This window comes from Triturus cristatus, chromosome 2_1, assembly GCF_964204655.1.
Source record: "Triturus cristatus chromosome 2_1, aTriCri1.1, whole genome shotgun sequence".
Lineage (NCBI taxonomy): Eukaryota > Metazoa > Chordata > Amphibia > Caudata > Salamandridae > Triturus > Triturus cristatus.
In genome coordinates this window covers 968,938,225-968,963,245 of record NC_140581.1, presented here as the reverse complement: position 1 = coordinate 968,963,245, position 25,021 = coordinate 968,938,225, and the positions used below count along the sequence as shown (strand labels likewise).

Here is a 25,021-nt window from a genome sequence, read left to right as displayed (position 1 = left end):
GCAGCCGCAATAGTGACAACAAACCTTTTTTATAAATGTCATTGTGAATCGCAATTAGGAGCAGACTTTCCTTTCACTCCCCACCAACTTTCATTTTGGAATAAGTCACATGACCACCTTTGCGAGTTAGAAAGGCTTTTCCTGAGTGTAAAAAAGTTTTGTACATCCCAAGACACGTTTTTATGGTCGCAAACCCTGTGATTCTGCGACCACAGCAGAGCTTTGTACATAATTCCCTATGTTGTTTTAATTGCTTGCTGCTCGTAAAGCTACTTGTTATCCCATCTGTATATTGATAGTAATATGTGTTGCCTTTTCTCTATAGGCTTAGATCTCCTTGAAGGCCAGTCCCGGCCTATCACATGGGAGCAGTTTCAAATTGTGGACAATGATGACATCACTGCAGTGCGCCTCGTCATCGTGGATGGTTTACAGCATGGACGAATCACTGTAAGAGGTGAAGCTGAATTGTGTGTGTCTGCAGATTTGATATTCTTATTGTTACTCATTCATAATTGCAACCTTCATTTTTGCTATCAAGTGTTCAGACCCATTAAGGCCCAGTTGACTTTTAATGTGCAATGTCTCACAGCCACCTGACAATTGAGTTAGAGGTACTCCTCCCAAAGATTACTAGGAGTACGCTCAGCTTTCTAAAATGTTCTCTAAAGTGGTATCAGAGGACACATTCACGTTTTTAGAAAATAGAAATAAATAATTTGTCACTGTTATGCAAGAAATATGATGTCACATAATCTACTTATTAATGAGTGCACATTTATTCATCGGTGTTCTAGTTACTATTACTCTTTTTTTGTGTTGGAATTTTGGTTTGTTTATTACACAACCTAACATTTGCATAATGTCTTTTTGTATATTAACTTCATTGCACGCATTAGCGGAGAAGTACAACATGGTATTCTTTCACAATGAGGCCCAGCCTTACTACCACTGTGTCCCCAGTTTGCATTACTTTTGTAACTTACTTTCAAGCTCAAATCAGGTTTTGTATAGGAAATCTGGCCAAGTAACTCAAACTACGCTGCACTACTTTGTTTCAGGGGGAGTCCCATTATTTGGTGCATGTGCGTGCCCATGCAAACACCTGTGGGTTTAACACAAATCGCTATCTACTAACAATGCTAGAAAGGGATCAGTGCTAAAAAAAAAAGCACAACTCCTCGAACCAGGTGTAACTGTGGAGCAAGGTTACAAAAACCTCCATATTTTTCCAGATTTCCATTTGTGCTGCATTGTCAGCACAAATAAAAATGGGAAAAGCATTACAAAATAGTTTTGATACAGAAAGTGTCACCTTCCAGTACAAAACCTGTAGCTGATAAAATATACACACCCATGCACTATGGTGTATGGGTGTGCACGTTGCTGGATGGCAACCTGATGTGCATCAGCACAGGGAGACAGGGAAAACAGTGCCATACATTAGTAGATATTACACTGTTCTGCTTGCTCTGTTTCATGGACGCAGTGCAGCAATTTTGGTTGCTGTGCTGTGTTGTGTGAAGAGTTAGTACATATGCCCCTGGGACTCTAAGATGTAAAACAGTGTAACAGAGGCTTCAGTACATTGCACTTCTATAAGTCCTGGAGTCTGTGGATAAATGCTTCCTGAGAAAGTGCCTCAATGGGCCATTAGGGCAGCAAGGACATCATATTTTAATGACTTCCATTTTCACCCATCTTTGATGTAATGATTTCCTATAGTGTAATGCTGTTACATATTGAATTATAGCCACAATTGTAGTTAAGTTACAAACAATGTATTACTCCATCCGGAATAAGAGTATAATGCATAACCAGTGTGGTTGCACAGCTTTGCTGATGTGTGGTAGCACAGTTGTCTGTCTCCAAGAGAAGCAAGAACTACAGGAAGGGAGTGAAGGGGTAGGTACAGGGCAGAGTTAGGAGAGGGGCAGGAGAGGTGTAGCAAGAGGTATGACGTATACAGCTAAATTTGGAGAAGTTAACGAGACGTGACATCTGAATAATTATATAGCAATACTACACAAACCTAAATTGAAACATTTTCATGGAAACAATATTTTGGAAGTCCTTGCATGCTTAGTTTAATTGGATTCCAAGAAAAATATATACACATATGTAGTCATGCCTTTCTACAGCAATGTTGTGCATGTTTAGCAATTTTATCTATATTATTTTATCAGGTGGAAAAGGTTTTATGTTCATGGTGAAGGATATCAAAAATGGAGTTGTGCGCTACCATCATGATGACACTGATAGCTCCAAAGATTTTGTGGTCTTTCGAATTTTTGATGGACGCCACAGTATCAGGCACAAGTTCCCCATCAATATTCTTCCTAAAGATGATAGTCCTCCCTTTCTCATCACCAATGTCGCCTTTGACGTATGTGAAGGCCAGACTGTGCTTATCGATGGCTCAATGCTTCAAGCCTCAGACATGGACTCCAGTGATGACTACATACTATTTAACATCACAAAACCATCCCGGGCTGGGGAAATCTTGAAGAAACCAGGGCCTGAACGACTCGGTAAACATCTTTCTTTATTCAGTCTGCATTCATTACTGTAGTGTATCTTTTCTCTTCTCATAGTCTTCAATTTCTTTTACATTTTTGCCGTGTGTTTTATTAAAGGTGGAAAATTGTTCACTCATGACAACTTATATATAATAGTTTTTTATTTTGTTTATTATTTTTAGCAAATTCATATACGATGTTTACATCTTAAACATCTTTGTATTTAGGTGTGAGTTGTGAAACAAACAGTCATCTATTGATATTTATTTTGTGTGCAAGGACTCAACAATAGAATTAGCTGTTGTGTTATGAGTGTTGTCAAATGAACACTTAGGACATTACACAGCTACAACCCTAGCTACAGTGGCTACATTTTGTAGAAAAGTGATTTTAGCAGAGAATCCTCATCAGATCTCCCTTCACCTTCCACTCAGATAATGTAGCCACTCCCTGCCATGCTAAACTCAATACTGCAAACATCACCTCCAGTTTGCTTCCCACACCCTGCTCATCTCTTCCCCCGCTTGCGGCACTCCCATATTCTATTTCATCAAGGCCAGATCTTGTACAGCATTCCATTGCTTTGTAGCTCATTAGCACCATATAAATCACATGGATACATAAACAAACTGACTTTCAGATCTTTGATACATTTATATGGATAGCTGTTCGAAACATTGTCGGAATTATAATCATAAATTTATCAAGACAACAAAGTATTGAAATCCATAAATGTTCTACAATCATAATATTATGTCCTAATATAGGCAGCTGATTTTCCAAATGTCAATCCTTTATTGGCAATAAGTATAAGGTACTAAAACAAATCAATGTCAATCAATGTATTTTAATTATTGCAAATATGAGTGTGATAATAGAACATGGCCTACTTTCAACAGTTTTCGTGAGAGACGTATTAGCATTTATGATTTCCATGTGCTGTTGGATCATGACAGGTTATCCCGTCCCGAGCTTCCTGCAAAGAGACCTCTTCAATGGAATTATCTATTATCGTCACCATGGTGGAGAAGTGTTCCAAGACACATTTGAGTTTGTTCTGTCTGACAGCCATGATCCACCCAATCTCTCAGAACCACAGGTACTGTATTTCATATCTAGATGGCTTTGAAATCATGGTCTTTATGAATGAATTAGGTGCATTGAGAATATTGACTACGTTTGTTGGAATTATACATTTAGGATCCATTTGAGGGTCCTCTTGTATGTGTCCTGTTGGACAGTCAAACTCCGAATGATTAGAATACAAGGGAAAGTAAGTGTTCCTAGGCACAAGGAGTGGGCTGTTATTGGTAAATTTAAGGAAAGTAATTTTTCCTGCATCTGCAGGACATGATTGTTTAGCATGAGATCACCCAATCTTTAAGTTTATGATATTGCTAGCTCTGACATGTTTTAGGGGAGAAGGAATGTAGATATAAAGAAAAAAACACACATGCTGTGCAAAATGTGTACATCAAATGTAAAAAAAACCCTAATTTTACTGCTAAAAATAAATGTGGTTTACAATCTGTGACACGTACCAACATTTGAGGTGTATCCAGAGTTGTGAGGATTTGGGGTATTTATATGGTATGGCTGTGTAGCCTTAACACGGAATACACTCACAAAAACTGTCTTGGGTACAGTCAAGCTCGTTTAGACAACCTTCAGCTCAACCCTGAGGAGCTATAGCTTCAAGCAACAAGGCTTGCACAAAGGAACTTAGTGTTAAGCCTTTAACAGTACCAAACAACGAAATAAGAAAGCAGCAGAACTTGAAAGAAACACATATAGGAGGCTAACAGCGTACCTGACAGTCGGGGTTCTTGGGATCTATGACGGCTTGAATTTTGGCAAACACGGCCACTGTTTTCACCTATCAGAGTGAAATTCTTCTTACGTATGGCTGCTACTGCTTTTTGCCAATATTTTGGACACGCCATGTGTTTTTAATTTGGAGCATAGCGCACTGTTGAAAAAATGTGCTGCCTTGACATTTGATTTGTGCATACAATACTGTCCTGAGGAAGCCCTATTCAGGGTGAAATGTGTTGGCTGCATGTGGTTCGCTTTCACCTGAATATGTTTGAAAATAAAAAGAAGCAACAGAAAACACAGAAGATTCCAGTTCTCATTCTGTGATAGTTCAATGTGTACAAATTAACCTTTCCTGTTGTGTTGCCTCTCCGTACTTTGTTTTCTTGTGCTTTAATTTTGGGTCCTGTGGCAGTGGACCCTGGAGGTAGGCATCCAGATCAAGTTCAAACCATTGATGCTTAGTATATAGTGACTAGTGAGTTAATGCGGCTTTAAATGTCCCTTGCTGCCTGTGTATATATATATTATTTGAAGAAACACAACACCAATTCAACACCAATTTTTTAATATAAATTATATTCTTAGGAATTTTTGCAGTCCTTGATTAGCAAAATCCACCAGAGGGTACTGGAGATAAAGATTTGTAAAGGTGTATCACTTTTTAATTCAACCACAAACAAGCATTGGTCAATTTAAAGTTTGCAAACTTTTCATAAGTTTGTAATAGTTCAGCTACTCCGACACCGCTTGGGCAACCAAATCCAACAGGGAGAAGGTCTGGTGGGCCAATGGGGTAGATTTGGACAGTTACATGGCCAACAGAGCATTTTCCAGTCCAGTTCCACCCTTTACAGTACCACCGCCATAGACGATTAAGGAGTAGTTCTGATGCTGAGGATATAGGATGAAAGGATGCTCAAGGATGCTTTGGTTGCTATGAAGTCGATGGGGTGCTTTTGTGGTGATTCTTCGGTCCACAGGTCATGTGGGGAGACTTTGACCCCAAATGTCAGTGCCCCACGAAGTCTTCTTCAAGACTGTAGCAGGCCAGCTGCAAAAATCTTTAGTGGGGGCTAGTGTCTTGGGTGACCAATCTGAGTTTTGACAGCACTCCCTGGTCCAGTTGCCTCAGGCAACTTTTGGCCATTGAGGATCAGTCTCTTGGGGAACCCAGTGGCAGCTAGCAGCAAATCGTCTCCGGTGGCCACCACTTTGCCAGTCTGGGTGTCTTCAGCTTCAATGTCCCTGGTGCTGTTCCAGGGGGCAGCCAACTGTCCTTTGAAGTCACTTTCTTCAGTCTGGGACTGGACAATGACTTTTCCCCGAGCCAGGAGGCACAGTCCTAACTTCACTAGCTCAAGGTGCAGCAGGTACACTCCAGCAGACATTGCAGCTTCTCTGTGTGCAGTTCAAGGGGCAGCAGGGCAGTCCTTCTTCGGTCCTTGTTCCGGTTCCAACGTGATCTGAGGTTCAGGGTTCCAGGGGTGCCATATTTATCCCGGAAAAGGGCCCTGAGGTTCACTAGCCAATGGGTTACCAGGTCCCCTCCCTCTTGGTAATAACTTTCTGGCAATGTTTGGCATCTGGAAATCCCACAGTGCACTATTCTGGCCACTCTCACGATGCCTGAACCTTTCCACGACAGTGAGGAGTTTGTTAGCCCACCCTAGAGGTGTGGCTACCTGAGGGCTACACACCCACAGGAAAATCGGTTTGGGCAATGGTCTTCACTCTCTGTCCGTGTCTTCAGCCTGTCTACCTGAACAAAGGGCAGCCCCTCTGTAGTGTTATCACCCTTGGCCCACCATAGGCAGCTTTGCCTTAGAAGCTCGCCATTTGAGCTAACACCCTGAGTGGCTTCCTGCAAGGCGGCTGTGACACCTCTCCCTGCAGTTGGCTGTTCTTGTTTCTGCAAAAAAGCCTGTTTCCTTACAAAAGAGATTATAATGGAAAATTAAGAAGAGATCCTACTTTTTACTTTAGGGATTTGATACAAGAGGGACCTATCTTTGAGAAGTAGAAGAGTGCATGAAGTGCAGTACATAACACATTTTGATGTGTGGTTGGTTGACATCAAATTACAGAAACTAGAATCAAATGTCAGACATAGTGAGAAGATATAATTGGGAGAGCATAGTGAGGAAGTAGCTTTGAAATATTTTCATTATTTATATTTTCACTTTAATGCACAGGGAACAAGTGATTTGCTCAAGATAGCACAAAATGGTTGGACATGTGTAGAAGCTGGTATTAGAACGCAATGCTCGACACTCCAATGGCACCAATTTAGACACTGGACCTCTTAGCCTAATCCTTTTCTTCTCACACATTGCAGGAGCAGAATTTTTAGTTTGAGAGAAAGTAAAAACTACAGGTGATTGAGAGCAAACAACAAACGGACTGGAAGAATAATAGGTATTGATGGAAAATGGGAAATAGTGCATGGATTCAAGAAATGTTTACTGTAGTGCAAATGCAATTTATGTCCTGTTACAAAAGTAGGCTCTGCAATGCATTAACATCCTTAACGTAGAATATGCATTGAGTGCATGTCTTCTGCTTAGGTAGGTGTTTGGGAGTGAACCTCTATTCAGATTAATTCATGGCCTTGCACAGGCAGATGAAGGCACTCCCTTGCTCATGCATAGGATCAGTGCTTCTTTAGTAAAAATGTGAGTACAGGAGTCACCATTTTTCTTTACATGCCTGCCTCTGATGTTGCCTCTTTTTCCACCACTTACACTTACTGTCTGTTTATCTCACTCTTGCAGGCTCTTTTTATACCTGCTTGCTCCCCTTACTCCCCTTGTTGCTGATTTCCTATTTTTTTCGTTCCTGTTTCTTTCTCCCTTTTCTGCTTTTCTCTCCTTTGCTCTGGGTCTAACTCTGAAGATGAAATATGAGTACCAGTGCCCAACAAGGATTGCTTGTGTCGTTCATCTGTAGCCACCTCTAAAAATGTAGCCCTGCATAGAATACACTGAAGTGAAACACAAGTGTGCGTCTCCTAATATATTCAATTTCAGTATGGCATGGACTGGCATTTCCAGAGTACGGATTTAAAACAAAAAGTATGACCTTATTTTCTGAAGTGTCAGTGGTTACAAAAGGAGGACAATGTATTGCTCAACAACTTCTACAATTATGGTCTGCAGTTTGGTAGAGTTGCATGGTGATTTATTTCAGATCTCATTACAAGATCCTTTCGAACTAAGTGATAATTATTTACATGCATATAACATAGCTCCCAGATCCATAAAAAATATGAGGAATGCAGCAGCCAATACATGACCCATGAATAGTGTGCTCCTTGCACAAATCTGTAATCACAGATAGGACTGTGATGATTTGTGTATATGGTTAGTGAAGTATGCATATCATTTGTTATACGTTTTGTGATTCAAATCACATATTCAATATTTATGTCTTATAGGCTGTAATTGTGCATATCACTCCAGTCAATGACCAGCTTCCGAAGGAGGCGGAGGGGACTATTCGGCAGCTGGTACTGAAGGAGACTGAGGTTGTGCCTCTGACAAAAAAGCACCTACATTTCTTTGACATAGAGTCGCCTGAGAGGGAGCTCACTTATACCATAAGCACACCCCCATTCTTCACTTCCTCATCCAGGTATGTAACACTCTTGCTATAAATTGAGATCTATGGGCTTATCATGCAACTTATATAGAGCGACAGTGACTGCTATGTTAAAGTCCTTAGGTGCATAATTATGAAATGATCACGTAGTGCAGTAAGTCACCTTGCTGCACTGCGTGATAGTGAAAGGGCAGGAATGCGCTGTACTTAATAATACATGGTGCATTCCTGTCATTTCCTAGTGCTGGCACACAATGTGCTGCCTTGCTCCTTGGTACAAGGGTGCCTGCGTTTAAGCAGGATTGTTTTTGTGCAGGAAGGGACACCTGGGAGGCATATTCATTTTATATTTGTGCTGCAGAGGATGTAACAAGGAGAAATAAAGATATTTCTCCTTGTTATGCCTCACTTGGGGAGACATAGCATTTTGACGCATTCCCACGTCTACCACTGAAGGTAAATCTGGTATTGCACCAAAATCCATGGGTAGAAGCGTGGGAACATTCACGCTCCACCCATGGAACGCCTCCCTTGGGAGAATAAGGAGAGACACGCTGAACATCACCTAAGTTGTTGGTGAGTATGCTAGAAACGCTGTTATTAACGCTGTTATTAAACAATAAATCTGAATTTGGATGCTTTTAAAAGAAAACAATTTGAAAAATACTGAATGTTTCTGTGAAAGCCTTTTACACACACCTTAGGGCACTGTAACTTCAGACTCCCGCCCCCGGCTCAGTGGTTTGCAGGTGAATGGTCTAGCTTTTGGCTTGGTTGTCAGCTGCTGCACAGCAGGGCTGATTGGTGGGGTTGGGGAGGGTTCTTAAACAGGCTGGAGCGCACGCGCAGCAGACGCGTGCAGCAGGCGCGCCAATGGCACGCCAAAAGCACACCAAAGGCAAGCCCGTCTGCACCGTCTGCGTCTGGCTGGGTCCAGGGGCCAGGACCCTTGGCCAAGGGCAGGCGTACTCAGCTGAGGAATTATGGCAAGTGAAAAGTAAGGACTGGCCGCTGAAAAAACTGGTGGAATGGAAACTAAGAGCAGAGAATCTGCTACCTAATGAAGGTGTGGTTGAGAGGAGACATACGATAGAGTAGCGCACTCCTGAGGAGACATACCCAGTTCCAGACCTCAAAGGGAGGGGGGGAGGGCGGCCACCCGGGATTAAGGGCCGTAGTATTGAACACATGGTCCCTCAAGAAACACAATCTTGAAGTCTTCTCGCTTTTGTAGGAAGAGGTACCGGACATTCTAGCAGTAACGGAAACCTGGCCGGAGGATGGTTCAGGGCCAGATATAGTAGCAGCCCAGCCCACAGACTATGAAATCTTGACATATAATCGGCAGGGTGGGAAAAAAAGGGGGGGGCATTGTTTTGCCACAGACAGTGGATGATAGAAGGGCTCGTAGCAGAAAGCCTGGATGGAGCAGAGCTCCTTGGAGCATAGATAAGCTCCAAATCTTCCTGCCTGATAGTGGTAGGGGTATACCGCCCCCCCCCCTCCCCCCCCCCTCGGTCGATCCCTTTGTTTAATGAGATGCTTTCTGAAGTGGTCAGCGACCTATGTTCTAGATATCAACAGCTCCTGGTGGTGGGAGACTTTAACTACCACTGGCACAGGTGCCTAGAGTGTCATAGGTCCACCAATTGGGAGAGGCCATGACGACGCTAGGTTTACAACAACTCGTGGAGTCCCCCACACATGATAAAGGTCATACCCTAGACCTCATCTGGACGACTCGGCCCTGGCCAAACTGACTGATATTAGACTATGTAGTTGGCTGGATCATCACTCGATCAGTCTCACGATCCCATTGGCTAGTCGGCCCACGCACCTACCTCTAGAATTGAGGATAGTACGGAAGCGGAGCAAAATTGAGGAAGACAGCCTAGAGGAAGCACTAAAATAGATAACGCTTATGGGGCGACAGCTTGAGGACCTTGACCAGGAAAGCGAGAGGCTTACAAATAGGCTGAGGGAAGCCATCAACAAGGTAGCTACTGCACGGAAGGAAAGGGTAAGGAACAAAGGAAAGAGTGCCCCCTGGTTCACTGAGGAATTAAGAGGAAAGAAACAAAGTCTTCGCCAGTATGAAAGGCAGTGGCGGAAATCATATGACTCAGAGGCGCTCAAGGATTATAAAGCCATGTCAGCCTTTTACAAAAAAGCCATCATCATCAGGGAGACTGAGTTTTATGAGGCCAGGATTAGGGAGACATTCAAAGTATTGAGGGAATTAAGCAAAAAGCAGGAACAGAAGGCCACAGTCAATTTAGAGGACTGTAACAGGTTTAGACCTTTTTTCTAAACAAGTTCAAGGATATTATAACTGACATATGTAATATGACATATCAGTCAATGCCCCTTGGATATGGAAGTACCACCAGGCGCAGTAAACTCTCCACACTACTAACACTAGACCTAGACTTGATATCCCACACATCCTGGCCAGAGTCAAGTCTGGGTCACCAGAGGACCCCTGCCCACCTAGGGTGTTTAAGATGACCCTCCCGGTGATGGGGAGGGATCTGCTCTCCCTCATCAACCAATCCCTGACAACTGGGAAGGTCCCACTCTGCTTAAAGGAAGCAAGGGTAACCCCGCTGTTGAAGAAAGCAGGGGCAGACGTCAACAACATGAAGAATTATCGGCCTATATCTAAGCTCCCTTTCTTGGCTAAAGTAATAGAAGAACATGTACTTAGAACCCTCTCACTATTTATTGAGAAACACCAGCTACTTCAGGTGCGGCAGGCGGGCTTTATGGCCCACCACATTACAGAGTTGGTGATGCTATCGGTATTAGATGAGCTCAGGCTTGTGCATTGATCCTGCTAGACCTAACAGCCGCTTTTGACACGGTGAATCATGGCCAACTGTTGGCTCGAATTCAGAAGTTGGGAATCTGCGGTGTGGCGCGTCAATGGATCTCCTCCTTCCTGAAGGATCGATCACAGAGGATTCAGCTAGGGGACCATGTGTCTAGCAAAGGTGCACTGTCTTGCGAAGTCCCACAGGGCTCTGCACTGTCCCCACTCCTATCCAACATCTACCTACAGCCATTGGTGGCAGCCTTGGCTCAAACGGACTGTCGAGTGTTTAACTATGCCGATGACACTCAACTGATCCTTCAGATCAACAGCTCCCTTAAGGCGCAATCCTGTGTACAGAACATAGGGGCACATGCATCAAGCAAAATACTGGTCACAAATGGGACGATTCGCAGAATACTAGTATTACGATATCTGGGATGCAACAAGCCCAAAGCAATTTCGCAAAATAGGGAATCGCAATTTATGTGATTATCTATTTTGTGAATGCATTTAAGGAATCACAATTTGTGATTCCCTAAATGCAATGCAGGAAGCATGAAAACATTGCAACCCTGCTTTAAAGATTTGCAAATTACCACCAACTTCAAGTTGGTGGTAATTTGCAAATCTTTAGAAAAATGCATTTTTTTGCATTTTTCCAAGTGCCATGTGGTGCACAATACCTGTATGGGGGTGCATCAGGGTGGCCTTTTGGCCCCCTATCACCCTTGAAAATTGCATTCGCAATTTGTGAGTACCTGTTTGGTACTCGCAAATTGCGAATGCCTTCCCATTCATTCCTATGGACCTCCAGGCCCATAGAAATGAGTGGGAAGGTATTCCTTAATAGTGAATCGCAATTTGTGATTAGCTATTAAGGAATATGTAGGAAGGGCAATTTGTTTTGCGAAAACTACATGCATAAGTAATTGCGACTTCTTAATAGCGATTCCTTAATAATCGATATTAAGGACTCGCAATTCCTAGCTTTGATGCAAGTGCCCCATACTTAGGTATACAGTAAACTAGATGACCGCCAATTCGCTTAAAGTGAACCCTGACAAAACAGAGATGCTAGCCACCACCACGGGTGGCAACCCCTCGTCTAATCTCCTCTGGCCACTAGAGTTGGGTACCACACCCATGCTGGTCTCTGTTTTGAAGAGCTTAGGCATTAATTTAGATGCTAAGCTTACGCTGTCAAATCAAGTGTCCACTGTGGTAGGGACCTGTGTGGGCCTCTTGAGACAACTTAGGAAACTGGTATCCCTCCTATCATTCTCAACTCTGCGCACAGTGGTGACGGCACTAACCGTGTCACGATTGGAGTATGGCAATGCTCTATACATAGGGCTACCAGATAAGCTGTTAGGTAGGCTGCAAGCAGTGATGAACGACGCATTGAGATTGATCTTCAAGCTCCCAAGACGTTCACACACTACACTACTCCTGCAGTAGCTGTAGTGGCTCCCAATTAAGCAGCAGGCCAGGTTTAAGGGCCACTGCATTGCAAATCAAGCACTCTTTGGGCAGGCACCGGAATACATCAAGGATCGCCTAAAAAGCTACCTGCCAGGGCGTGCCCTCTGCTCATCCAAGGTAGGTCCGTTGTCCTGCCCACGGTTTAATAAAGCACACTTGGGCGGACATGCTTTTTCAATCCAAATCCCCCAACTGTGAAACAAACTACCGGAAAGTCTACATAGGGAAACCTCTCTCCTTCCATTCAGGAAAAAGCTTAAGACTCTGTTGTCCACTCAGGTTTGGGGACAAGATGTGCTCTGACTAGGGAGGTGCACTGACGGGTAACTGCTGGTGGAGTTTGGCTATTCTCCCCCAGAGCACTAAGAGACCGTTGGTGATTACGCGCTATACAAATGCCAATTAACAATAACGCAACGTGTTGCATTACTCTAGATTTATAAAGCCACGGAAGGTGACCTTGTGTGGCTTGATCAATCTAGAGTAAGAGTTGAGTCACTCTTGCACCCTGTTGTGTGTTGGAAGGGTGGTGCATATCTTAAATATATATGCCCCTTAGTGCTGAAGGTAATTGTTTGCTATTATAAGAAGCCAAACTGATCGTAAATGTGCATAGGTCATGAAGAGGGTGGGTATTTGACCATATTTTATCTGTCAGATTAAGTGAAGGAGTGCAAAGTATTCAACATATATCTGTTTTTGTTTACTGTAGAAAACCCGAAACAATAGTATTATAATAGAATATTTTTGTTACTTGATGTAAACAATATATAAAGATCATGCTACTAAACCATGTTGGAAATGGCCCTGCAACACAGCATATACATTAGAAAATGTTGAGGCATAAGATGTTTCTGTGAAGAAGTACTCTAATTTGTTACTGTATTTAAATTCCACATTAGGCCCAGTTAATTTGATTGACAGGTGTGCTCCTAACAATGCTCCAAATGTTTTCTTAATTAGTAAAAAAATAAACATTATTAATGTTCAACTTTAGTATAAAATGTCATACCTTTGTTCTCTTATTTTGAGCTGTGATCATTTCAGTCAAGACATTCAATGCCATTGAGAATATCCTAGTCTTTGAACATCCAAGTGTGACATTACTTCAACAGCATGTTTCAATCTATGCCTTAGCCGGCCAGCAAGCCTTATCAATACCAATATGAGCTTCCAAAAACCTATATGTAAAGAATTATTGTATATATATATATGGCTGTCAATGTTGCATCACTTATGGCTGGTGATTATCCTTAGTTTCTTAGGTCCATACAATGGATAAAAACCTTTGATACAGCTGGCCCTTAAAACTTTTTTTTAGGAATTAGCATATTTCAATGTGTTTGTTGCCTTTTGATTGTTTTGTAGCATGACACTTCGTAGATTTATGTGCTGTGCATTATACTACCATATAGTGATTGGGCTCAGAAACTGTATGTGAAGGTAAAACTATTTTTGTGCATGTCAACCACAGGTGGAATTGAAATTACTTCCCTATGACATTGAGTGCATGCCAAACTTGCCATTGTCAGATTCTTTTTGCTGTAAGTGGATTCTGAAGCACAGAAGCTGCTCATCTAAAATCTGATGTGCTGAGCTTGTGTAGCCTTTGCACCTAAAACTTTAAATACTAGAGAAATTCAAAGGTGGGTGCACCATGCCATGACTCAGGTAAAGGATAGTTCCCATGAGGATGTGGGTCTATCAATGGCGGACTCAGATGAGACAATCAAAGAGGCTCTGAGAAATCAAGAGTCAGATGGTGAAATTTCAGTGCTGCTAGATTTTGATTACACCGAATCAGTGCTGATAAATATTATTTTGATATTGAAAAAGTATATGACTACAGTGTCCCATGAAGAAACCTTCTGGAAGCCGGTAGGATCATCAAAATCAGTGGGGCTGTAAATGCCTTTGATGACAAAAGCAAAAAACTATTTACAGTCAAAGACGCCAAATAGAAAAAGGAGCCCTCTTTGTCAAAATACAAAGACACCATTGCAGATAACCTTACTATGTTTCAACCCTAAAGTCAATTGGATTCAGAGGAAGACCAATGAGTAAGATGCTCTTCCACCACACAAAAGAAGACTATGCGACTCACAACGTTGAAGCAAAAGCAGAATGTAAGGCCTCAAGAAAGAGGTTGCAGCATTCATGCAGAAAACCAAAGAACTAAATGAGATACTCAGTGTTTATAAGATACCTCATACATGAGACCTGGAGAAGGATCAAAGAAAGAGTTAGAACAATATGTACACCCTGAGTCACTAGAACTGCAATTAGAGCAAGGGAGGAATACACATACTGTGAAGAACACACTGGGGGATACACCTGGGAATACACTGACACAAAAGAAGACTTTACTCTGGAATTCCAGGACGTTTGCCTACAACAGGAGATTGACACATATCCTTCAAAGCTATTTCTTCCACATAACCTATCCATGTACAACACACTAATAGGAAGAGCATAAGAATTATGTGGAGTCCAGTTAGAGCAGGAACACGAAGACATTTTTTTTCTCCTGGAAACACTAAAGCCAGTTCACAGAAGAAACTGTATTTTCTGCTGATTCCTAGTATTGAGCAATATGGTAAGCAAACATTCAGAGAACCAGCATCCTCTAATTCAGTGTCACCTAGAATACCAAAAAATATAAACCTTATCCTCAGTACCATTCTATATAAAGGAACATGATGCCTGCTGATTCTCCTATATTCATGGCCAGAAAGTGGCAAATGCACCAGCATCTACTGGCCCCCTCCTAATAGATAAATTAAGGAGTTAGATGTGGTAGACAGAGAGATGGAGAGGTCAGCAGCCACACAATTGAAAGCTGCAAATCCCTCTGCACTTCTCAATAGTTAGGGCCACCAACAGTAAGATAAAATAGAGGAATTAATGCAGCCTCCCTCAGAGAAATATGAGAAGAGCGCAAAGTCTGTAGCACAGGAGGAGAAGTACATTTCAATCACAGGTTTCAAAACTGCTTTGGATTCTGCATAAACAGCCAACAGACAGATGTCCACACGTCCTCAGAAGACATGCATGGTTGAGGATCTAGGACTTTCAACCTGAAGTGCAAGCCTACATTGTAATACACCCTTTACGGTGACAACTTGTTGAGAATGATGGTTAATAAGTCATTTGAAAAAATGAATTTGGTGAATGTGGCTTCCCTAGGCAATGGGAGCCTTACAAACAAAGACCCCCATTAGAAGAAATACAGCTCTAAGCAGAAGGGATCAAAGACTATAATCTTTTCACCAAAATCCTTTCTCAAGACCAGAATATTCATGATGCTAACAGTCTATTTCTCTGTGGCAAAAGCTTAGCCAGGGGAAACAACTTTTAGAGGTAGAGGTAAAGGAAAGCCCCAAGCCCATAAACGCTCAGGCCTAAATAACAGGTAACTTCCTACAGGGCCCCTCCGATCACAATGCTCCAGTCTGGGGTAGAATAAGTAGTTTTCTGCATGCAGTAATGGCAGAACATTATGACAGAGAAATAGGTATAAAACAGAATTCGACATGGGTACTGCCCCGAATTGAAAGGAAAACCTTCAAACATACCACCAAAGAGACAATTGTAAAAGAAGACTCACAAATAAATTATTCTACAGGAGATACAAAAACTGTTAATCAAAAATGGCATAGAAAAATTACTCAAATGTAATGTGCAGGTATACTCCTCATATTTCCTGATTCCAAAACATGACTTAACCTTAAGATCAATTCTAAATTTAAGAGTCTTAATCAAATATGCCAAGACTATACAATTCCAAATGACAATGCTACAAGAAGTATTACCTTTGCTGTATTAGTCAGGGACTACAGCATAGACCTCACAGGTGTGTTCTTCCATGTCCCAACAAACAAGGAGCATCACAAATATCTCAGGTTTGCGATGTGTGAAACACTATCAATTCAGAGTTTTTCCTTTAGGATATAGATGAACAATCATGTAGAGAGGCTCATATGGAACAAAATGTACTTAAATAACTGTTTCCATCTACCCATAGTTCACAGTCCTCGTGGACTACAGTGTGATACTGCTTTAAATCCAATGCACAGCATGTGAATCCTATAAGAGATTCACACTGCAAAAGAAACTGGTTAATTACTCGCAATAAAAGTGTTGCAGCTTGAAGTTTCTTTAGATTCACATGTGACACTCCACCTCCCAAGTGAAGAAGGGGAGTTGATACAAAAAAAGAGAAAAAGAACTGGAAAATGGCAACTATGTGAAGGGGCATTGTGGGCTTATGCTCAAAGTCATAGGAATGTTGTTTCGCCTAGACCTGTGGTTGATGTCCACAAAAAACCTTTTACCATTACACATTGTTTCCTGACCCAACCACTAGATAGTGAAATAATGCAGCATGTGAATCTAGACAAGCTTCTAACGGCAAAACTATTATTACAGGTAAGTAGCCATTCTTTCTTGATGATTGACTGATGTGTTGGATGGTGTATACCAGTTCATTTAATGTCAATAGCTCGGTCTAAAGCCTGTAATATGAGGAATGACAATTGCATCATTTTCAACACAATATTGGTCATTTGAAGGAGGAGGAATCTTTGACGATTGCTGGAAATAATCCTTCTCTGTAGACACTGTACATTGCTTCAGTGACATTGTTGTATGTCCCTAGATAAAAAATATTGTGACACAAAAATGTTTTTGCCTAAATAGTACCCATAAAATATTTACTTTCTGCACACCCTACATAAAACACAGGATTATCAACAAAACGTTATCAAAAATAAATTGTTATTTATGTTATATTTATTGAAATATAAATATGCATAGCTATAAACATTTTATGAAAATATCTAAATATGTTTGCATATAAACATAATAACTCTAAACATGTATAGTGAAGCACATCACAAGCAGCACTTTCGATTACTGAATATACATATCATATACTATAAGATATGTTAAATATTCAACATTGCTCACAGCTCTGTAGTTATAGAAAACCTATGCATCCCCATACCTTCACCAAAAGTATATAGACCCTCCAAAAATGGAAAACAAAAAAATTAAAAAAAAGGTTTCATATCTAATCCATTGATACCCTTAAAAACAAAAATAAGCATTTTTGTTTTTAAAAAGTCCAGTAAACTGAGAAAGAAAAGTAAAATGTGATAAATTATTTGGAAAACTAAATATTCACACATATCACCTTCAAAAACAACAATATGAATAAATGCTACTACAGATAGAATTGTTTGCTCAACAATACACATTTTACACCCCTAAAAATAAAACAAATAACTAAGGCCTCTACAATGTGTGAACCTATATCAATCCCTCCCAAAATTTAAAATAATTAATAAACACACAGTCCTTAAATGCTCTACACTAATAAACCAAACATGCGTAACCTACAACTAATATACACTAACCGATACACTCAAAATGACAAAACTAAACTCAGCCAGCCTAATTTTTTCAAATTAATTGTCTAAATGTTTTTACTAGATATAATGAGGAGCCTGCTGCTGCATCCCCTCTAAGAGTTCCATCAGGATTATATTAATGTGGTCATATTTTTTCAGGCCATTAAATAAGAATGCTGCAGAAATACGATGCTCTTAAAGGGGTCATTGTGGAGTATGGGAGGCCAGCAAGCAAGGCATGGTCACCATTCAGTTGCCAGAGTTTAAGGTCTTCGACAGTGTTTCTGAAGTTGCTTTCTTGGAGAAATTATTTTAATTTCTTAAGCAGAGGGAGGTGGTGTCAAGCCATCTTAGTTTGGTGGTGATGTGTTCCTTGGGGGTGAGATAGTTGTACAGGGTAAATCCAGGTGACTTGGTATTCTATGACAATTTGGGTTTGACTCTGCCCAGGTTTACATTATTTAACCAAGTTTCATGAGGTGCTAGACATCCAGTTCTGGATTAGATGCAGGCAGTGTTTAAGTTGTTGGGTGTCTGGTGTAGGAAGCTGGCTCTTTATTTAGTGGAACAAAAAGGTAGACTGTCTAAAGAGTCCAGGCAAACCCCATAGGAATTACGGAGGTGCAAATGACATCCCAAATTCTCTCTTTTGTGGTAGGGTGGTCGAGTAGTTAGACATATCAGAGGGTAGTGCTAAGCATTCATTGCACACACAAAGGCAGTAAGTGAGACCACACTTAATAAAGAAATCCGACACCAATTTATAAAAATAACACATACTTTAATATGAATTTAGATACCAAGATCATCGGAATCAGGTAAGTACATTTCGAATTATGAATTTCTACAGTTTTTAAAAATGAACACAGTGCAATTTCTGAAGTGGTAATATTATCCTATGGAAGAAAGACATAAACTGCATACAGGTACTTCACAGCGGCTTACGGGACAAACCTCCTAGACTTAAGGAAAAGTATGGGGCAAGATCCAAATCAGCACCAACATGGTCACCTCAGACGGCACCGGGGCAGCCGGGTGCAGAGGTGCTTTTCAGCGTCTGGTGCCTAATGTTATCCTATAGGGGAAAAACATGCACTGCATTCGGGCACTTCACAGGAACTTGCGACAGCAATCTCCTGGATTTAAGGTAAGTACAGGGCAGGGTTCAAGGCCACACCAACAGGTCACTTCGGAGGGCTCTGGGGCATTCGGGTGCAGAGGTGTGTTATGGCGTTGGGTGTCCCATACACTTTATGGTGAACGGTCCGGTTGCAAAGAGTCTGAAAGCTAGGACTAGGAGGCCAGTCAAGTTCAACCAACAAGGGGTCTCAGGTCTCACGATGCCCAGGTATGCGGAAACTCCTTTGGTCCTCTCCTCCTCAGGCAAGGTGGGCTAGATGCAGGGGTGTTCTTAGGCAACAGGTTTTCGTCACTAGAGACAGGCACAGTAGAGGAGGCCTTCACAAAGAGGTGCAGGTCGCCTTGATGAGTCCACTGTGGGCAATACCTGCAACAAAGCCCAGTTTTCTGCAACTGGGCAGCAAATCTTTTCAATATAGTTGTGTGTCATCAGGGTGCTGGTGAATTTTGATGCTGTTGTCAGTGCGTAAAGGCCCAAGGGGCTCCAAGTAGAGGTAGAACATGAAGGGAGACTCTGCAGGGGATCTTCTGGGACTAGGGTGTACTCATGAAATGAGTTGGTGCCAGTTGGCTAAGTTGGAGGAAAATCAGCGAAGGTGCGTTGGATGGTCAACAGCGGTGATGGCAGCTGAGAAGTTCAGCAATATGAGGATGTATGGGTCACCTTTTTCTGTGGTCAAGAGGACATTGTGTATGACTTGTAGGGTAGATGTCTTTGCATTGCATCATGATCTGAAGCCTGGCTGGTAGTTGTGCAGACTATGATTGGAACTAATGTGATCTTGAGGTTGTGCATCGACTGTGTTTTCGAAGCTGATGAGTCGTTGGTCAGAGATGAGTCAAAAGTTAAGATGGTTGTCAGGGCAAACTGTGTGTTTCTTCAGGAGTGGAAGGATCTGGCCTGTCTTGAAAGCTTTGTGGAAGATGTGTTGTATGAGAGTGGCATTGTCAATAGTGAAAAGGCACGAGAGAGCTTCTCTGGAAAGGGTTTTGATGAAGGATGTAGAGTAAAACATCATCTTTATAGATGGTGGTTTTTAGAGAGTTGGGAATGTTGGTGAGGTCTGCAGGAGACAGGGGTTTTAAGGATGACAATAGTGGGATGCAGGAGAAGTATGCTGGGTGTTCTTGATGTTTCATTAGGTCTTCTGTATGTTTAATGGGAAAATACGGACCAATCCATGACATATACAAAATTAAAAAATTAATTACAAACAACATGATTAATGCATCATATTATGGTTTCAAATCAGTTTTCAAATTTACAAGGCCAAAAAATTCCTGTACATATGAAAAATCGAACTATGCCCATTTTTGGGACAGAAAAGTCCTTTACATAGTGTATCTCTGCCCTGAGTGCCCAACTGTACTGATATCTGGATACCAAATGCTAATTTTTGTTGTCATAGGCAAGCACAGATCAAGCGTATGTACCATGACATAGGCCTTCCTCATGGACTGTGGTCTTGGTGGACCAGGAGGGTGCCCAAAGAGCTACCTACTGCCTTTACCGGGAGTTAAGCAGCATGAGCGTGGTGGTTGCAGCATACTGTGTATGGATCAGCAGAAGTAAAGAGGTGCTTTTTAACCTGTGTCACTGGAGTGTGGTCAACAGGCTCACTCACTTTTTAAAGTTCTACTGCTGTGTGCTTAACTCACCCTTGGCCTACATTGGTTTGGTGTGAAGTGCTGCGCAGCACAGAGGTGGTGTATTTGTGCTGAGAGTGTGTGTGCCTGGGAGGGTACAATGCAGAAATGATGCAGTTCTGAACAGTGTGTGCATAGTGAATGAATATGCAAGGTGTATATTTGCCAATGAGTGGTACAGTAGCTGAAGGATGCAGTGCTGTGCAGTGCTTGCAGCATAAATGCATGCTCTGGGTGTATGTGCACTTGTGAGTAGTACAACCCATGAAGGATAGTGTTGCATGTTAAATGCATATGCTGGATGTATGCGTGCCTACGAGTGGTACACTACATAAAAGGTACAGTGCTGGCCAGTAAGTGCATGTTAACTATATATGCTGAATGGATCTGTTTCTATGAGTGGACAGTGCAAGGAGGGTACAATACTGTGCAATGTGTGTATGCTGCATCACTAGCTGTATGTTTGCCTTTGGATGATACAATACATGTGGGCCCTGAGTTTTATTTTGGGAAACCCAGGCCTGAATGGTAAAACATGGAGAGGAGGTAGAGAAGTCCTTCCAGACAGATTTGTGTACTGCTGCATTCCTGTAAACTGGGTGGAATACACACTGGAGAAGGGAGAGAGAGGCTTCCCCTGTACACTTCAAAGTGTGCTCTCTGATTCAGTGAGAGGTCTCAAGAAAGGAGCATGTGACTGAGAAAGAACATGGGGCTGATAAGAGAATCATAAAGTGTAGGACAGGGGGTCGGGTGGCTTGGGCTAACCTTTTGATGCACATCTCACTGTGGCTGACATCCAGATGTGAACTCTAGTCACTCCCTTGGACTGTGTTGTGTGGCTGTCAGCTTTCGAGTCACTCCTGCTGTGAACGACTGCTTTCTAGAGGAAGAAGAGGGCAGAGGAGTGGGCACTTCAAAAGAAGCAGAACTCCAACATAAATCTTCAAAGACTCAGACCCTACATCACAGGTGGCATCTGGAAATGGATTATAAGAAGGAGAGTTCCAAATATTTTTATCTGCTAAGCAGCCAGGTGGGCTGTGTGAGGAGGCGATGCTCTGCAAGACTTCTCTCTGTAACCAAGACTGGAGGACAAGGCCTGCTAGTTTCGTTGCTGGGTATGGGGACATCAATCAGGAAATTCAAGACTACCTGTTCTGGAGCCAGGAGCAACAGTGCCTGCCTGCTTGCCAAGATTAGTGCTACGCAAAAAAATGATGGACGAAATGCTTGATAAATCATACATTCACCGCCAGTCTAGAGATCTGGGTTAAATCCATTGTTCTTTTGCTCACCATGCCACCCCAGTTTAGTCCCAGCCATATGCCAATTAGTCTTGACCCTGTGCCTCATGGGAACAGTCCAGACCGAAATGCCAAGCCAGGTCCTCCCTGGACCGGAAACAAGCATCCTGGAAAAGGTTTCTGGGTATTACCCTTCATCAGCCAGGCTAGCTTGAATCCAGTGGCACAGTGAGCAAGGGACCCACATCTGGGCATACCCATCCCACTTAGGGTGAAAAGTGCTACGCAAACAAATGATGGACGGAATGCTGAATAAATCATATATTCACCCCAGTCATGAGATCTGGGTTAAATCCATTGTTATTTTGCTCACCATGCCACCCCAGTTTAGACCAAGCCATATGACAATCAGTCTTGACCCTGTGACTTATGGGAACAGTTCAGACCGAACTGCAAGTCAGGTCCACCCTGGACCGGAAACAAGCATCCTGGGACCGGTTTCTGGGTATTACCCTTCATCAACCAGGCTAGCTTGAATCCAGTGGCACAGTGAGCAAGGGACCCACGTCTGGCCATATCAATCCCACTTAGGGTGAAAAGTGCATTCAGTCCATCAATTGTTCTTTTTGCATTTGTCACCCCGATTGGGACGGGTATGCCCAGACGTGGGTCCCGTGCTCTCCAAGCCACTGGAGACAAGCTTTTCCTGGCGGATGAGGGCTGAAAGCCTGAAATCGGTCCTAGGATGCTTTTCCCAGGCCAGGGAAGTACCTGGCCTGGCAGTTCGGGCTGGACTGTTCCCATTGGGTGCAGAGTCAAGTCTGATTTGCATATGGCTGGGTCCAAACTGGAATGGCATGGTGAGCAAATAAACGATGGATTTAGGCCCAGATCACTGTACTGGGGTGAATGTATGACATTGTTCTGCATTCTGTCAATCAATTGTTCTTTTTGCATATGTCACCCCAAGTGGGACGGGTATGCCCAGACGTGGGTCCCGTTCTCTCCATGCCGCCTGGAGTCAAGCTATCCTGGCTGATAAAGGCTGAAAGCCCTAAACCGGTCCTAGGATGCTTGTTTGGAGGACCTGGCCTGGCAGTTCAGGCTGGACTGTTCCTGTTGGGCGCAGAGTCAAGACTGATTTGCATATGGTTGGGGCCAAACTGGAATGACATGGTGAGCAAAAAAACGATGGATTTAGGCCCAGATCTCTGTACTGGGGTGAATGTATGACATTGTTCTGCATTCTGTCCATCAAGTGTTCTTTTTGCATTTGTCACCCCGAGTGGGACGGGTATGCCCAGACGTGGGTCCTGTGCTTTCCATGCCACTGGAGTCAAGCTATCCTGGCTGATGGGGTCTGAAAGCCCGAAACCAGTCCTAGAATGCTTGATTCCAGTTCAGGGAGGACCTGGCCTGGCAGTTCGGGCTGGACTGTTTCCATTGGGCGCAGGGTCAAGACTGATTTGCATATGGCTGGGTCCAAACTGGAATGGCATGGTGAGCAAAAAAATGATGGATTTAGGCCCAGATCTTTGTACTGGGGTGAATGTCTCACATTGTTCTGCATTCTGTCCATCAATTGATCTTTTTGCATTTGCAAAGATTAGTGTGCCTGGGAAGGAGGCGAGTAAGAGGGAGCAAGTTGCAGTGGGCAGTCCTGTAAAGTAGACTCCTTGTGGGAGGTGTGAGGATGTGATGAAATGTCTGCAGCACTGAGCTGGTCGTTGCCCTTATGCAGGAGAGTCGGTAACTCCCATATGCCAGGAGATGTCCGCCGTGAATTGTGCCATGTGCTGTGTTGTGTATGTCAGGAGCAGCCACTGTGGGAAACACTGCCATGTGGTAAAAGTTGAAGCCTTGTGTGGTAGCAAGGCTGTGACACTCATATGCCAGGAAGGGCTCCTGTGAAGAATTTCATAATGTTGATCAGGCTGGAGACCATTGACCATACATTTTGGTGGCCTCATATGTTGTGGTTATCACTGGGAGCACCAAGGACTGTCACATGTTCCCCCCCCCCGCGAGAGAAGTGAGGACTCTGTGGGAGCACTTGTGCACCATCACCCAGGCGAGGGATCGCCGATGCAGAAGCGCAACCATGAGTGAGTGACTCTGCAGCCTCTGAGGGCAGCCACCTAGACCCCAGGTAGCTGACTTAACTGATATCAACTCCAGTCGCCGCAAGCGCTCGAGAACAGGGTGCACTTAGGAACTCTGAATACTTTACACCTGCTGGTGCGGGTCACACTGGTTTCGGGACTGCCCCCTTGGCCACCATCCGGTGGCCTTGCACCCATGGGGGCCCTGCTGGGGTTCTCCAAAGTCGGATTCTGAAAGCGGTTCTATGTTGGAAAGGCTGGCACAAAAAGGCTGTAGGGATCCTACATCGTAATCCCTCAGGCTGAAAGAGCCGCCCTTGGGATTACAGGCCCCTTTCTGAATGGCTGAGAAGCCATTCTTAAAGCCCGTTCGGATTCCTTTCCGACCGACCACATCATAATGGGTCGGTCGGAAAGGAATTCGAATGGGACCAGTGGCGGCTGGTTATAACAGGCGAAAGGGGCGTTGCCCTACCTAGCATCCGAGAGGAAAGAGAGAATGAATGTACAACATGAAGCAGCTTTAAATAAAGTGCTCACTGCTTCGTGCTAATTGTAACACAGATTCTGTTGCTTTTTAATGAAAGAACTGAGGAGCGAGACAAGTCCTCGTGCACATGTGCTGGCTGGGGCGATGGCTATCGCTCACCCTTGAGGCACACACAAGGAGAGTAATGTCAACATGGTAGGAGTGGCCGGTAGAAGCGGTAATGGTTAATGTGTAGATGGGGCGCTTATGCTGTAGCCCAGGCGTTTTCAGCAGAGCGCCATTGAAATAAATGGTAAGGGGCAGGGCTGGCCTACATCGAGGAAGTGAAGTGGGTGGCAACAACTGAAGGACTCCCTTCATGTTTGTACTGCTGTTTAAGCCTTCTGATTAGATGTTGGAAGCTGGGGGAGTGGGCTGTGAAAGAGTTCATCTAGGCAGCTCCGATTTAATTTCGGAGTCGGGATAATCAGAATGCAGCAGGTGTGCGTCGTGTATCGTGTTGGCGGTTTATTATCCAGGAGGGAAACCGACCAGACAAGATGGGACTTAACCAGACACAAGCTTTCGAGGTAAGTGAACGAGTATAATGTGGAACATAATATACTCTTCCGGTTGAGTGTTCATTGGGCTTTTGTTGTGTCAGCTTTATTCGGAATGAGATGTCAGGCACGCGGGAAGATTCTGCATTAGGCCTTAATTTAATGTTTTACCACGGGCTGCTGACCGCATGACACCAGTCAAATGTGAGCAAGG

At 43.1% G+C, this 25,021-nt stretch overlaps 1 protein-coding gene across 1 annotated transcript in view; it reads left to right on the top strand.

The window, feature by feature from the left end:
• Window positions 1–25,021, top strand: part of FREM1 (FRAS1 related extracellular matrix 1) — a 578,635-nt gene that overhangs the window by 243,713 nt on the left and 309,901 nt on the right. The window contains exons 8-11 of the mRNA XM_085633804.1: window positions 326–457; window positions 2,187–2,531; window positions 3,476–3,618; window positions 7,771–7,967. Of these exons, the coding sequence (XP_085489930.1) occupies window positions 326–457; window positions 2,187–2,531; window positions 3,476–3,618; window positions 7,771–7,967 (817 nt within the window). The remainder of the gene's footprint in view (window positions 1–325; window positions 458–2,186; window positions 2,532–3,475; window positions 3,619–7,770; window positions 7,968–25,021) is intronic.